Source organism: Dinoponera quadriceps, unplaced genomic scaffold (genome assembly GCF_001313825.1).
Source record: "Dinoponera quadriceps isolate SergipeBrazil2010 unplaced genomic scaffold, ASM131382v1 scaffold566, whole genome shotgun sequence".
NCBI classification, from domain to species: domain Eukaryota; kingdom Metazoa; phylum Arthropoda; class Insecta; order Hymenoptera; family Formicidae; genus Dinoponera; species Dinoponera quadriceps.
The window spans coordinates 2,834,151-2,851,328 of NW_014555972.1; the positions used below are offsets into that span (position 1 = coordinate 2,834,151).

At 45.2% G+C, this 17,178-nt stretch overlaps 1 protein-coding gene across 4 annotated transcripts in view; it reads left to right on the forward strand.

Annotated features, from left to right (window-relative positions):
* LOC106746419 (transmembrane and TPR repeat-containing protein CG4341) overlaps positions 1 to 17,178 on the forward strand; it is a 270,936-nt gene that overhangs the window by 167,634 nt on the left and 86,124 nt on the right. For all 4 annotated transcript variants that reach the window (XM_014623013.1, XM_014623016.1, XM_014623014.1 and 1 more), the window contains one exon: positions 5,595 to 5,709. In XM_014623013.1, the coding sequence (XP_014478499.1) occupies positions 5,595 to 5,709 (115 nt within the window). The remainder of the gene's footprint in view (positions 1 to 5,594; positions 5,710 to 17,178) is intronic.

Sequence of the window (17,178 nt, forward strand, 5' to 3'; positions counted from 1 at the left end):
TCTCTATGAATGTGGCTATCGTCTGAATTAGAACAGCTATCAAAAAACACGGAAATAACAAAATAGCGGAGCTTTGGAGAGAAACATCGCGTTTTTACGTTTTTTTCGGTCTATGAAGTGCAATAAAAATCATATTTTCAATGAATCAAATTGGTTGTAGTTCAAACGATAGATATATGTATATTTCATATTCCGGTTCAAAGTTTGAAGTTTCGCCGATCGGCGAAACCATACTTGAGATATTATGGATGCCAGTTTGAAAAGTGTGATTTCGAAAAAAACGGATTTAAAGTTTTGCATTCGGATTTCAATAAATATCTTCATACTTACGTTCAGTCCAGCTATGCCAGGGGTGTACAAGAAATGTTGAAGTTTCACTCGATACCAAATCAATAAGAGACGTCGGAAAATCTGTCAAAGACTTTATTAATTCAAAACCATCAAGTTTCAATCGCGATAGAATTCGACAGCTGCTTGATAGATGATGTAGGGTCATTAGCAGTAGCAGAGATTAGTTCGATAATTAAAACCGCACACCTTCTATTGATAAATAAATCTCGATGTTTACTAACCGAGAGCACCGAATTAATTTACGCATCTTGTACAGAGAGATGCTGGAGTGTATATGGAAAGGGCTTAGCATCGAATAATAGCCCGATACAAAAGCGGAACCCTCTGCAGGAGGTGTATAATTCAGATCTATCCCTCGGCGCTAAGTAACACTGTAAACATCGTCGTCTCCCGCGAGCGGAGTGACCTCGCTGTATCTTTCAGTTTAATCATCAACGTTTATGATGGCTTATTGTGCTAAAAGGACCATTCTTTTTCTTTCAGTCTCGCTCCCTCTACTCTGTATGACCTTCATATTTTCCAGCCATCTGACGGAAACGTCTTACGCCCACGTGCGCGCGTTAAGAGCATACGCGAGTTTCTCGTTTCTTCTCATCCGTCGGCCATCCCGCCCTCCCCCNCACTCTCATACGGCGCTTATCCTCCACGGTGTACTTTTTCGTAATTATTTTAACTTACGGCCCTCCGACCGTAACGTAACGGGAGTCCGGGAGTTTTTCCTCCCGCTGACGAGAAAAGGAGAGAGAGAGAGAGAGAGAGAAATTTTTGCTCCGCTCCCTGCAACGCGTTTCATTCGCGCGATGTATAACGTGGGTGTGTTGCCCGAGAGGCACAACATAGTTCCTAGTTGTATTAATTTATTCTATCTCTCACCCCCAATCTCCCTCTCTCTCTCTCTCTCTCTCTATTGCCGTCTCCGCTCCGTACCGTTGCCGTATCCCTGGCATATTGAAAGCAATTTCGCAAAACGTTGCCTCCGTTGCCGTTCATTAAGAACTTGCCGCGGCAGACGCGAAGAAAAACACGGTACTTTCAAGGATAACTTCACAGACGGCCGCAGAAGGACGGTCAGATGTTTGATTTTTAAACACGACGATTAAAAGAGAGGGAGAGAGAGAGAGAGAGGGGGAGGGGAAACGATACAAGTCCGCTCGATTCTTCCTTCACACGCGTTCCCCACCCGGGACGCCGTCATCCGTCTTTGCCACTTTTTACACAGTCCATACGCCCCATTTACTCTCATGATAATCTAACGATTGATCGCGCCCGCGAGCGCGCGATTTAATCTACCGGACAGTAGTTCGTATTAATTGCGCCGCACGTCAGCGCTGCGCATCTGTTCCACGTCATCGACCGCGCGCGCGTTACGTTATTCCGGAATCGTCTCACTCCGGCTTTTATTATTTATGCATGTTCGCTCGCTCTCTCGCTCGTTTGATCCGCAGCGAGGGGGAGATCTGAATTCGGATCTCGTCGACGTCGGTTTTCATCGGTATTCAGTTTAATATCAAAATGAAGTGGACTCTCGCAGCGAAATTAACCGGGAACTATGGTGTACGTTCATTTCACATAGATAATAACCTTACGCGTCATCGTTCCTGTGCCGCTCTAGTCTCTCTCTCTCTCCTTCGCGAATTAATTTTTCACCTCTCACAGATTGAAGTTCTCCCCCTCGCAATTCGCGAAGGATTCAACTTTCCAACGGTAAGAAACTGTTATGACCGGCGAACTGACACTCACTGTAGACTTAGGTGTAAAGAGAGAAGAAGAATGGTAGAAAATCGGTTTTGTTTGACTGTCAAGTCACACGACGTTTTATCGTCATTATTTCGTCGGAACGCGAGCGATTCGCTATCGCAGTAAAGTTGGATCTTCGCTAAATCTAATTAGACCTCCGTTAGAATTTGGAAAAGGTCTCGAAACTCGATTTAGATCAAGGCAAATGGAAACGTACACCTTTATCGAGAGCTGCGCTCCGCAAGGGACCTCATTTCCATATTTTCCACGTTTTTTCTCTTCTCTCCCTCTCCCCTCCCCTCCTCTCTCTCTCCCTCTCTCTCTCTTTTAATTAACAAGCCCAAGCTGCTCGGGCCTTAATTCCGCATCCGACATTTTCGTTCGTCGCTCTCTCGCGAGACAATCTCGCCACTTCGCCCCCTCCGCGAAATACCCATTCATCCCCGCGCGCTGCTCATTTTTTTAATGCTCCCCGCAAAAAGAGCAGACGAGCGAGAAAGAGCGAACGGGCGCGGGACAGAGAGAGAGAGAGAGAGAACGGCGGGGGCTTGCAGGAACGGGCGGTCACGCGAGCTGACGTCGACACAACGCGCTACCACCGGTGCCAGCGGCGACGTCACAGCGCGTTTTAATTGCGCCGACAGAAATTGCGTGTTACCGTGTTAACAGGCTGCTCCGCTACGAGAAATAAATTTACATTTTGTTGGTTCAGGCCGTCGACGCTCGCTCGCTGGCTCCCCTTTCGCGCGTTCTCGCTCGCGTGTTTGCCGGACGACCCCCGTTGCCCTTCCATCGCGTTCAATGCGCGCCCCGCAGAGATGCACGCGTCGCTCCTCTTCTCTTCTCCGAGTCGGCACGATGTCACCCACCGTCATCCACGAGTGACGACTGCTTGTTGATTTAACTCACGTGGTATCCGGCAAATCGTAACGTCGGGGGCGGAGGGAGGGGGATACTTTTTAACGCTTAATCCGGGAGTAGTAATTTTTCTTTGTTTTCTTAATAAAATATTTGTCCATTGTGACATTTATTTCCAAGATCACATTTATATCAGCCACAAATTCAATTATTGTCTCATTTCCGAAATAAGAACTAAATGTGAAATTATTTACTTCGTGGCATGCGTTTCTTTGGCATATTAAATATATTTAATGCTGCTACACGCATCATTATTCAAATAATCTAATGTATAGCACAATTTTGACAGATGTAGCTAAAGGTTATCTTGAGCGAACGTTATTTCAGCATCATTACCGATAAAAGAATAATGAATGAATAATAAATATCTTATTATTATTCGACTATAAGACACCATAAAATTGTATTTACGTCAGCTTGAGGTGACAGGTTAAAAAGTGAGCTTTGGCTAAGGAATATCTATTTTAGACTATCGTGCGGTGGTCAGCTGCGGCGATGACGCGTCGTTTACGATTAGGCACGTGCGTCTGATAAAGCCGATGAGGAAGCTTAAACCCGCCACGTTCGGACATTTTCGTTATTCCGGTGGATGTTTGCACGAGTGATTATTCGGAGATGCGCTCGGCGCGCAAAATGACGAAAGCCGAAACGAGTATATGATTAAAGTCATCAATTGTGCAAATATGTAAATTTAATAAAGTCGCGATGAATTCCATTTGGATCGGCCGATAACAGTGCGCCGGAGTACGTCACTCACGTGCGTTTTATTCACTGCATGATCCGCGTTTCACCATTGGATGCCGATTTCGTAGAAATAATTCCGCTTTCGAGATCCCGCATTCGTCAGAATTAGTATCGGCAGAGAGTGCCGCGAGAATTGCTTTTTGCAAGCGGCACTTGAGGTAATATTACATAACGGCGCCCGAAAGTGGAATAACGACGAAAATATTAGCCCCGGTGTCTGGAGGGGTAATCTATATGGACGCGGCGTGCGTGCGCGCAGCATGTAACCATGTTCCCGGGTACTTCCTGCTGATCATTTAACGAGTTGAATATTCAACTACAAGCCGTGTAGCGGGAGCGAGCACGTAAGCAGAGAAATGATGGGCGGGCGTATCTTGATCGCGATAATTCTCAAGTAATTGCCGCTGGGATAATAATTAACACCGAAAGCGTAAAGCGTATTTCACACCTGCACATCATGCCATCCGTTAACAATTACCACGGCTATTCTAGCGGCGTATTCTGCACGGAAACCGACAACCGTTCTCTCTCTTTCGTTGCCCCGAATTTCTCGAATTTTTCGAAAACCACCCATATTCTTTCTGCGTACGTCTGCAATAATGCGCGTTATAAATATAACGATGTCGGTCCACCTGTGCGTCATTCATTAACACCTTGCGGTCCGTCGACGACATGATGCCGTCGCGCACGTTTCGACGTACCGGTCGGTCGACGGCACTGTGCCGTCGCGATCCGACAACATTGGTTTTATCGATAAATCGAAACACATACGGTTTTAAGCAATTGACAACATGCGAAACATATGAATAGTCTTTCGATTCTAGTCGATCGACAGATCTTAACAGTGTAAATACTATTGTGAGCTGAGGAAAAGCAAAAAATGTTACCTAACGCAGATTTTTCTTCAGATAAAGAAATTCAAGATGTAGAAGGTAAATACGCCTCTTACAATCAGTCATTGATTTATTATTTATCAATCGTACACGTGTTCTCTAATTGTATTTGTTTATTTATCTATTGGTTGGTTTCGTATTATGCCGTATTTTATATTATTTTGTTTCATATTATACGGTCATAGATGATGTATTAGCGATATTTCGTCGACGTGTCGTGAGACGAATCTCGTCAGAATCATCAGACGATGAGAATATTAATTTATATCCGCGGAGAAAAAAACAATGTTTGCAAGCACATGTAAACGAGAAGAGAAATATGTTTTCTATTCTTTTATTAATCCTCTTGATATAATTTATGCACTTAAAAAATCGATAGTATCTATGTTTGACTTTCTTCCAGCTCAAAATAGACCATGATTTGGATGGTCTCAGAAAGTAAAGCTCTCACAGAAAAGTTAACTTTTATGATGTTTAATAATAGAGAAAAAAATGAATTTCACGATAAAAGTTTTTTGAATACGTTAAGTTCAATAGTTGTTTAGATAGTAATATTTGTATAAGAAGAAAAGCAACCAAATAAGCGTGGCTACTTTCGTATTATGCCTTCGGGAAGTTCGAACACATTAGTCAAGCGTCTTCGGGTGGGCCGCGGACCGCAAAGTGTTAAAGGAATATTCTCATTTCAAACGTCGTTTTATAGATGACTTTTAGAAATTAAGAAAAAAAGGAACTATTGAGTTATAAATTAAAGAAGTCTCTACATGGCCATTTTTTAAATACACATCTGCTACAATGTGCGTGAAAAATATTGTGACATTCATCCGTCTGTTTGTATCACGCCACCATTGACCCATGCACGACCACACCGACCCGAGCCCATTAATCTTTAACGTTTCACCAAGTAATAACGTAGAATGCAAAATCGAATATGACTTATGTTGCTTGCAGCTTATGGCAACTTGGGCAGCGTTCTCAGCGAGCAGGGGCGAGTAGCCGAAGCGGAGGAAGCTTTCGTTCAAGCGCTTCGTTATCGACCGAACATGGCGGATGTGCACTACAACTTGTGAGTATCACGTCTACACTAACACAAGAAAATATGTCACTTTATTCTCACATTGCCCTATATTGACAATTTACCTATCATTTGTGTCTTTCTTTCCGAATTACATGGATATTCGTGGACACGTATTATTACGTGGAGTATTCGTGGACAGCGACATGTCGAATGACATGTCACTTGACAAGTTTATCAGAATGAGAAAATAACAATTTTGATCCGAATCTCTTGAATGAGAAAACGCCAGAAAGAGAAATGTATTTTTTTTCACACATCCCGTACGACATGTAACCCTGAACAACCGATAAGAGAGAAAGGGAGGTTCTGTTTACCGCTGTCGCGATATCGGGCAATGGCCGTGAGCTTCTTAAGCACGTAATATCGGTCAGCGAAGGCCAGCCGCGCTATCTCCTCTTACCTCACGACGCACCAACGACTTCGTACAGAGGCTTACCGCATGCCCACCCCCAAGAGAAAGCCGCCAAAGGTCTCGGGGGTCCTTCGATCGGTGCTCATCATCTTTCGACGCTCCACCTACTAGGTGGGAAAGGACGTGGAAGCCTGTCAAGCCGCTGAGTCGATAAGCCTGCCCTGGGCATCCCTCTGCGCGCCTCTGATAAGCCGGCTACGTGGCACGTACTACGTGCCACGTACTTGCCCCATTATGTACCCACCATAGACGTCTTAGTACGGCACTCCTGCCGGCTAAATTGGACGATCGATAGAAGGCAGGTGTATAATCGATAGTGAAATTAGCGCTCCAAGATTGAGTGAATTTCGAATTTTCTCACACGTTTGATTTAGAACCACTTCGTTTCGCGGTATTAACGCGAATTAATCTCGGGGACAATCCCTCCGCTCGTTTTCCGGTTTTCCTGAGAGAATGACAGTAGAAAAGGTTTCAGAATGCGTTCGACACATTCGCTAGCCAGCGTCGTGCATATGTGATAGAAAACTTTTTTTTTTCAATTTTCATGTCATCACTAAATCTGATCGACACAGTTACGTGTAACCTAAAAAGAGGAAAAACGCGAGATAATCTTTGGGGACAATTTTCTAAATAAATCCTGGTAAACGAACATGTTGATGTAAAAGTCATTTTATGTGACGAAAACCAAATGGATTTAGTCGGAAATAAAACAAGAAATGTATCATTTAACGTCTGACTTGAAATGCACGAAACTTCTTTCAACATTTCATGTAGAATCTTAGTAGTCCACTCAGTAGTCCATAGCAATACTATTTTGAAACATTGTGGAACACAGTAAAATTTGTTAATTCCCGTGACGTGATTTAACATTTATTTTCTGATGCGCCAGGATGGAAATTTTTCCGATCCGATATAAGATACTGTACATATTTGACGATCAAATTTCATTTCAAGAACGCTAAATATAAAAAATATAGGACAAAACTTTTATTATATATTTAATTACTATTCGTTTTGGCTCACATTTCTTGGTATCAATGACGATATTATTAATTACTCGTTTAATTATTCTGACGATATTCGGATCGTATACGGGAATTAACAAGTTTTCCCAATGAATATTTCGAGACGCCCAAAGGGATGAGGTAAAACAAGCCGGGTCCAAACTAGGTCAGTACGTGAAGCAGAAAATCTCGTGCACGTCACTTATACAGACAAATCTGTCGGATCTGCTGCTGCGAAAGAAAAAGGTTTTTTTTTCGAGAAGTTATTTGAAATTCTAATAATGTCGGTATTACCTTTCGCGACTTACGATTATTCTTAAAGCACCAATACTCTCCCTGACACTAATAGGCTGATTTCTCTCAGCTATAAGTCAGACTATAAGTCGTATAATTACTTTTTTCCGATCTCCTATTTTTGTGATACGATCCATAATATATATATGTTACATAATATGTATTACATCTCTCTGCTGTTCAACGGATAAATCCAAAAATACTCGTATTGTATTAAAGATACTTTTACTTTGTCGATGCAATTTTCAGTACGATTATTTCCTGCTGTCTCAACGTGGGCTCGGATACGACAAATATTTCTGGGACGCGCGTGTGTGTGTGTGTGTGTACGTGTAATCGTATTTACTTCGTTAAGTAATTACTATACACGCGCGACTTCAACATGCTGAACCAGCGTGCACTGCGGCTACGAGCGGTTACAAGCAAATTCCGGTGAAACCACTCGTCCGTTCAGATAAGCCACACCCGACGTTTGTCCCTTCGTGGCACTGACGGTAATACCTTCCGGGCCTTCAGGATCAGCGTTTGGAGTGAAATGAAGCGGGGTGCGATTACCTATCGCTAATTCGTCGGATAAAAACCGAAAAAGTCCGCCGTCGTCATCGGAATTTTGGAGATAATGTCCCCTAGCCGCTGTTTCACCATGCTCTTTAGACTCTCTTATTACGATATTACATATTAAGATATTCTTTTACTTTTCTCTGGTATTTCAACTTTCACATAAATATGTATATTTTTCCTTTTTAATTTATTAAACGCTCGTAAGTGCAGGTAACCAGAACGAAAATGAGCGCTTTTATCTATCTATATTCCAATCGGCGAGCGTGAGGAGTACTTCGCTATATTGTCGGAACAAAGCCATGCTTGTGAAGTTATTTGAAATTCTAATAATGTCGGTATTACCTTTCGCGACTTACGATTATTCTTAAAGCACCAATACTCTCCCTGACACTAATAGGCTGATTTCTCTCAGCTATAAGTCAGACTATAAGTCGTATAATTACTTTTTTCCGATCTCCTATTTTTGTGATACGATCCATAATATATATATGTTATATATGCGTACGTCTGTTCTTCGTCGGGCGTATGTTTCTCATCCGTTCCATAGTGCAGGGGCGCCCTTTCAAGATCGAGCTCGGAAAAATGACGGGTCGTTTGGTTACCTACCGGTTATTATCTCACCCTATGATACACGGCGCGCAATTATCACCCGACGTGCGTTATCGATACGAATCAATAGCCCGGGAAATTCTCCGTTACGTCTTTCCATCATCCGTCCGCGAAGAAAGAAGCGGTTAATAAGAAAGCGACGTATATATTGTCCGCCACGTTCCCGTCCTCCTCTCTCTGGCCACTTTCTTCCGCGGAAATTTACGAGCAGATCAGATATATCGCAGGATATTACAGCCTGGATGCTATAAAGGAAATATAAAGTCCACTTCGTGCTTCATGATTTTCTCAGATATATTAAATCCCTCTTTTACTTATTGCGCTCCACATATAGACGTGCTCATACATGTATAGGGTGTCCGAAAATTTTCGACGTAACGCTCATGTGCAGGTAGAACGGGCCAACTGAACGGGAAAGTCATGTTTCGCCAATCTTGCGATAGTTAGGAATTAATTGAGCAATATGAGCGAATGAATGCGATGGGATCGACATTATAGGCTCTGATACTCATCGTTGCTAGGAGATCTTAAGAATTAAGCCGTTCTTCTTACATCTTTTTTTATACATGTCTACAAAGTCTGTTTCACCATTTTTTATGCGTTCATTCATTCATATACATATAATTAACTTCTCATTAACCATTGCGAAATTTATAAAACGATATGTGACTTTCCTTTTCTGTTTGATCTGTTTCACACCGAAAGAAATATATATTCGAAATAACATATATATATATGTTGTTAATATCCTTCGAATAAATATTTTTTATATTTTAGATATTTTTTCTCTCAATGTATCTATACACCGAGCGTTACGTCAGAAATTGTCAGTCACCCTGTATATGTGTCACATACCTCTATATCCAACCCTCTCTGCCATACCTCCGGACGAGGCCCGATATCTCGTTACTCCCTCGTATCGAAGGAAATCGTCCGATCACCCGGATAAACCAACGACTCCCCCCTCCCCCCGTCGATCCTCGGTTCGGACGATAGATCGATCCTCGCGACCGACGCGCTCGACAGCGGCGAACGCGCGCTGGTCCGCGGGACGGCGATTTTGCGCCTACCTAGCGCTACCAGCGCGTCTCTTCGACGCGAGGTCAACCCCTAAGAAGACTGATGACAGACCCGGATAGAGGCGACGGATGTTGATTTATTAAAACCCCGACGTGATCGTAAGTCATCCATCAGCGGCTGCCGGTGAATGGAAAATTGATTAGTCTTCGCCGCCGTGTTAGGAGAGAACCATGCGGCTAGGAGAGGAGGGGGAGGGGGGAGGGTAAAAAGCTCTCCCTCCCGACGAGCAACGAAGAATACATCGTAATTATGTATTACTCCTGTCGACAGGTCGATACTTAATTAACAACCCCCGTCCTATCGGCCCCCCTTCTAGTACTTAGCCATTGTTTGCCTCAACGGTGACGGTTCGATGAGCCTCCGTGGCGGGAACTTGACGCGCGAAAAACGCCCGAAAGAAAAGTGCGTCTACACGAAAGGGGCGGACGAGCAGGATGAACGGGATAATTAATAAACTGCGGCTCTTAGCAGCTGTAGGCCGCGACTGCACACGAATATAAAGCTGTAACTACACGAAGAAAGAAAATTCAGTTCGTGTGGCTGAATTTCCTGTTGCCTGGAGACCGGACGAAAACTCGGCTGTAAGAAGGAAGGGAAATTCCTATATAAAGTTTCTACTCGGTCAATTGCCCTCGATTATCTCAATCGTGTATGCTTACGTCACTTGCTGACACTTCACCGCGATGGAATTTCCCCCCGTGCTGTTTTTCTCAGACGTTCTCGAGCCTTGAATCGCGGAAGTCGGCGAGGCGAGTGTCCCGGCGATACCGATCAACCTGTCGCGGAAATTGACTGTTGTGAAACTTTCCGCGTAACGTGTCTTTCGTCTAACCTAACGAGTCAGCTACCGATCAGCCGCTACTATCTCTGTGATCGCAGGAATAATTGCGATTCTCCGCTCGGTAACCAACAGAGGTGCCCTTCTAAAACGACTAACCGAATTAGATCGCGCGGGGCGACGACGACGACGCGCTCCGTCGCAGACGGGAAGTTTGATTCCCGACGGTCGTTCGGCGGAAAATGGAATCGGTTGATTTGGGGCGGTGAATCGACGCCGCGTCAAAGGAGGACCCTGCTCTCTCTCTCCCTCTCTCTCTCTCTCACGGCGCTTAATTGTCGTCGAGACGCTCGAGGCGTAACGACGCGTCACGGCCGCCGTCGCCACCGTAAAGCAGCAGGCATGCGCCGTTATTCGGCGCATTGACGCGTGAAACACCGGCACGGATGCAGAGACGCGTCGGGGAGTCGCGTCAAAGAGCCGGTGGAATGCGTAGTCATCGCGTGAAGCAGCAGCCAGGAGCAGCGTACGCACCTCTCGGCTCGACGCTAGCGAATTAGCTGCGTCCTACGAGAGAAAAGACGAGCGGCGGCCTTTCTACGTGCAACCCGCGACCCGGAGATTAACTCGATGATTATTCTAATAAGAATCGTGTCAAAGACATGCCGAAGGAGCTCTCTCTCTCTCTCTCTCTTTCCCTTCTCTCGCTCTCTCCGCGTTCTCTATAGGAACAATGAATACGAAGTTGCCTGTCTGAGTGTGATGTTCGTGCCAAACCTGTATTTTCATAATCTCTAAAGTGTAATCAGAATATCATCGCTGAAACACAGTCAATAGTCACCGGTGGCCGTGGTTATTGAGTATAGTAAATGCAGATCAGATCAAAATTTCGATGAAAAAGTGTCTGCTCACAGAAGTGATCCGTTCCATCGATGAAACTTGACTGCAGAAATAGCGAGGAAATATATTGTTCCCTTTTTATCATCTTAATGGTACTTAACCCTGACAATAACATGTTAGGCCTACGAGGCCTTTTTTGCTTATTGTCACCGAAACATTCCGTTCTTAATAGTCGTTTAGTTCCGAAGTATTTAACGCCCACCTCCAAAGGTCAGCCCATTTATTATTCATACTTTTAAATAACATCCTGTCCATTCATTTTATCAGAACCTTTGTCATACTCTACACTTTCGCGGGAGCCGATACCGTTTCTCGACGTCGCAGATTCGAACTGGGTTTTCGAACGGAGCGCAGCGAAGCACGGAGGTAAATCGCGTTCTCTCTCTCTCTCTCTCTCTCTCCTCGTTTCGAGGAGAGGAGTGTTTTGTGAAAGCGTTTTTCACGGGAAATACCCTAGAGTTGTCGTGCGTACAGCGCGTCCTCGAAGAAGAAGCGTCCTTGCGCCCCCGAGGAAAAACAAAGGGGAAAAGGTGCGAAAGAGTAGAAACGAGAAACAGCGCGTCACGCGGGAACAATTAGTATTATCCCGAACAGTTCCGCGAACAGCGCGTCGCTGAGTAATTATTGACTTTCCCCAGTCTCGTCCGGAAGTGTGACGCGGCGAAACGCGGCACGACCGAAAACGAACGTTATAAATTTACGATCAGCAAGACGAGTTTCACGAGGTTGACACGGAATTCGTCGGGCCGAGAATAAAGCGCGCGGCAATTAGCGATATGTGCGCTCCGCCAGTTAAACGGATCCGTGCGTTTTGCGGTGGGGAAGGGGGGAGGGGAGGGGGGACGGGAATGCGCTCTGTTTATCGTCCGCGTGTGTATTCGCGCGCTTCTAAATATAATAAATCAATAATTATGATTTCGCTCACAGTCGCCGTAATCACGATGCTGCAAAGTGAATTCACATTCGCAATACCGGCGCTCGTTAGAGACGTAAAATCGTATCGGAAATAAGCGGTATAAAATTAGGACGTGCCATTTAGCCGATAGCGACACCGTTACCGTTGCATGCGACTATACGTTTCGCATTAAACCTCTTTGACCGTATCGTTACGTTGTAATGTGACAGGCACACATACAGACATACACACACACACACACACACGCGCGCATACCTAGATAGGAACTCGCTGCGCCGTTACATCATCCCGGTAATGGACCGATTTTCAGGTCGGGCTACAATGCAGCTGTGCAAAATTAAAAAGAAGGTCACACCGATTCGAATTTCATTAGCTCCGTTTCGTTCCAAACTTTCAGGAGTACGATAAAGTGCAATATCGCCACGTAACTATGCCCGTACACTCGCACACGAGGCTCCGTTAAGAAAGTTGTAAGGTTCAGCCTTGTTACATTTTCAGTGACGGTATCAAACAGGCCACTTATAAATATTGTATTTATCGAGCAAATATATAAGCACTATTCACACGTTATATTCTTATATTAATAAATACAAAGGACATATACACACGTATAAACACACGCGTACTAAAATCGCCTCGCCCACAGCCGAAAACTCGCATTCATTCGCTTTATTGTTTTACATATTCGTTTAAAATACAGGCCTGCGCCTTCAGCTCATCGACTCTGATTCGAAAGGATCTTCGCCGCGAAGTCTATCGCATCTCGCGGTATCTCGGTCAGAGATTTTCAGAGTCTCCGCTCGCAATGTCGTCCCCATTCAAGCTGATATCCGGATTATACCACATCGTGCGATATTTCGAAAGTCGAGCGTCAGATAGGAGGATTGAATAAAATAAGATTTGTTTAAAATCTTTTCGAATTCCGAGCAGCTTGCGGCCGAGGCATTTCGATATCGTCGGTGGAAGATCGTCCAAAATATCCATTTTTAAATTATACCATAGGGACACGCACGCGCGCACGCAATAGATGATAGAAGACAGCTGTCAAAATTCAATACGTACGTGTCGAAATTACACGTGCACGTATAATTTTGACAGCTGTCTGACTATCTACCGCGCGGGTTCGTTTCTTTCGTGTTCCGAAACATATAAAAAAGAAAACTGTCGCAACCTGTCCTGTGTCCGACTGCGCGTACATAGATAAAACACGTTAGCTACCCTGTCCTTTATTTTTCGAGCCCGCCCGGGTCTCTCCCTTATCCAAACCGATAATAGTCTCTACGACCGCTTCGCAAGCCCGTCGCTGTTCTCGAGCGACGCGAGGCGAAAATCCGACAGCCTAGACGCGTCTAAACGGGCTGAACACGGGAATGCAGCGGCGGTATAAGCCCCGGTAGAATCCAGCTAACGGAATACCTACGCGAAACTGATCCTCGCGAGTCGCTCTGTGCAAGCTGCAAGACGAGGTAGGTAGACGCGAGGAGGAGGATGCGCGAGACGGGCCTGCGAATTGAATGGGAAATTGATGGGCTTCGCCTTGTCGGTCGTATATGCGTTCGTGCGCGCGCCCTCGCATCCGCCATAGACCCTCTTGGAATCCGTTGTCCTGGCAATGTATACAGGCTGTACCTGCAGCCGGCTATTCGCGCGCGTCTCCCCTGTCCCTCGGCTCGACCGTTTCTCCGGCTCAGCCTTGTTACCACGTGTGTTCCTCGCGCGCGATGCGCATATGTCCGTGTTGTAAAGGCCGATTCGCGCGCGCCGTGACAGAGTCGAAATTGTCGCCCCTGTGTCGAATCTCTGTTAAATCTTCGATTCTACAGCGCAACAGGGCGGCTAAGGTAGCTAAATACATTGAATAAGGGATTCGATAATGAGTACTGAAATTTCGTGAATATTTGCCGACGAAATGTTCGATTATCGCAACGAAATAATTTCGTTTCGTACACTAAATATACGATATACGAAACTACAATACTGTGTGTACAGTAAGTGGAACTAAATTATTTGGTTGCGGTAATAAAATGTTTCGTCGGCAAGTATTCGCCAAATTTTAATACCTGTTACCAAATCCTTCTTTCGGTGTGATTTCAATTCTTACGGTAATTCCTACTTTGACGACGACGATGTCTTAAGCGGACGTCCCTAGGATGTCCTTTTAACATATACGATGTATGGACTTGAGGGTGTCAAAGTAGCATTAAAAGTTCAACCGACGAATTCATACGCGCTGCTCTACGGACGTGGATTTCATTTTGATCAGTGCGATTCGGCACGAAACGGCGGGCGCAAATCGTCAGGATTCGCCTTTTTCACCAATATCGATATAGACATCGATATATCGATATAGACCAGCGGGAAATGCTTTGACGAGGGAGATACTACGATAGAATTTATATGGTAATCTGCTCGGGGCGTTAGTGGCGCAACTAAGTAACAGCATCGATCAGCGTTCTCGCGAAATTGTGGAATTAATTGTCGAACGGTGCTGAACACGTAATATTCACGTTATGTCAAAGAAATACGGATAGTCGATTTCTAGACGATCCATTTCGAATTTCACATTTAATAACGCATATTCGATTTATTTTTACGAAATATTACTCCGATGGTTCGCGTTAGCGTTGGCAAACAGTCTCCCTTCCTCCGTGCATTGTCGTTTGCAGAACGGCTTGCAAAGCTTTCCTTTCTAAAACGTTTTAAAATTTATCCGACGTCCGACGAAGGATTATAATTAAGAATTTCTCAAACAAATCACCCCGTGAGACGTCAACTACATTCCGAAGTGCGTCGAAGAGAACGGCATTAAGAGTCGACATTTGGATTCTACGATCAATTCAACACTCTTAAACCCGGTTTTTCATTTTCTAGTTAACTTGTGATTTAGACTGGATCCAACGATAAACGCGAAAATCCCGTTTTTATATGCATGATTAGTCATGAAACCGATGGTTTTGTAACGGTAACTTTTAAAGTTTAACGATTAAGCGCAAATAGAGGAACACTTTTTATTAAAAGTTCAACGTACAAAGGGCCCAAATTTGGATCACTTTCGCAAACGAATGTATCTCACACCCGTGATGCTCGTTATTTGCATCCGGATTCTCTCGTAATTACATTCTCGTTAAAGAAAGCTTTGACAGGTCGCGCGACCGTCGCGAGCGTGAATCGGCCTTAAACCGTCATCGGCTGTATCCGGCTCGGTGTGTTTGTCCATGCCGGCCGCTTGAATATGTATCGTCCCGACGGCGCTTTGATTGTGCTCCCCTGGCCGCATTAGCATGCTCAGTCGGTGTCCGGGCCGAGCCAGAAGACGCAACAGCGTGCCGCACGCCTAGGCGAACGCCGCCCGCGGCCATTTATGTGGTGGCCGCTGACGGGTGTCTGGCCTTGCTGTTTCCCACCGCGAGCTTTTCGCGAGTTACGACTCCCACCGTTTCTACGGCTATCGTCGTAACGAAGGGAATTCACTCACAGCTAATGCATCTCGTGAATTGCCAAAGCTAGAGAGAGAGAGAGAGAGAGAGAGAAACGGACGGGCCGGAGAGGATGGATTACGTCACGAGAAAGAAACGTGATTCGCGTTCAGGTACGCGGGATTACGAGCAGTTCGCTTGAAAAGTGGAGTGTTCGCCCCGGCTGTTTGACTACCAAAGAAAACGTCGTTGGGAATTTACAAAAGAACCTGGGCGAGCCGGCGTTCGCTGAAAAATGGATGCTTGTTTCACCAGTTTGACTATCAAGGAGAGGGAGAGAGAGAGAGAGAGAGAATAATAGTTGGAAATACACAAAAGGCCGCACTGACCTAACGCGACGAATTAACAGAGAGGCTCCTCGCGCTCGTGATTTCAACCGATTTCAACCGAGTTGATAATTATCTCCCGTTTGCACACGCGGCAAACACAAACGGTGCGGCAAAATCGCGAAATGAATTCGATCTGATGTTTGGGGATAAGAATGAGATTCCCAATCGGTATCGCAATAGGATCGTGATAGGATAACGTATTTTGAGACAATTTTGAACATTCTAATATCGGAATCTATGCTGTATATGAGAAAACTTGTGCCTGAGAACATTTCCACGCGCGGGGCCCGCCGCGGTTTGTTTCCCAACCTGGGAAAAGTCATTTTATTTTTTGGTTACGTAACCATCACCTGCGGTCGTTTTGTACCTCAACGTGTTTTTACAAGCTTATACTACGAAGTAAGACGGGTCATAGTCTATTCTCGTTGCGCAGGTTAGGTCTCTGAATGCCCAAACGAAAGGCGCATATTGGTTTCCGATCAGTAAAAAAAAAACCCACTGCGACATGAGCTTCATTTTCGGATCGCTGAGGTATGAAGTGACCCCCAGATGATTATTCCTGGGTCAACGGGAAATTTCCGAGCGAATCGAAAGGAGTACTCTGTCTCTCTCTCTCTCTCTCTCATTTGCACAGCACTTGCCAGACGCATATACCAAGACGAACTTTGCCGATCGCAACCTTGCCGCATTCTCCTGCTCAGGCGCCCTCAATTAACAAATTTCTTAATTAACGTTTCCGTCGTGTCGTCAACGGCTTCTAAGTGACCGCGACGCCTGAGCTAATTAGGTACGTCGAAGGACGCGAACCCGCCCCTGATGGTCGCGTATACCACGTGCGTCTTGCGGAAAATGGCGAGGCCTCGTTTCAACGTACACACGGAACCACACCTTCGTCGTTCTCCACTACCCCGACGAACTTTAACCACTCGTGCCGGCGGTTGGTACAGAGGGATGTATTATCTCAAGCTCCCGTCTATGTCATCAGATACCACCTCGTTGGCGGTGTCGCCCATCGTAACCCGACCGTCCTGTTTCCCGTCGTTTCGAGGAACGACGAAAGAAGGAAGACCACCGCAAGAAAGAAGGAGAAGGGGGGGG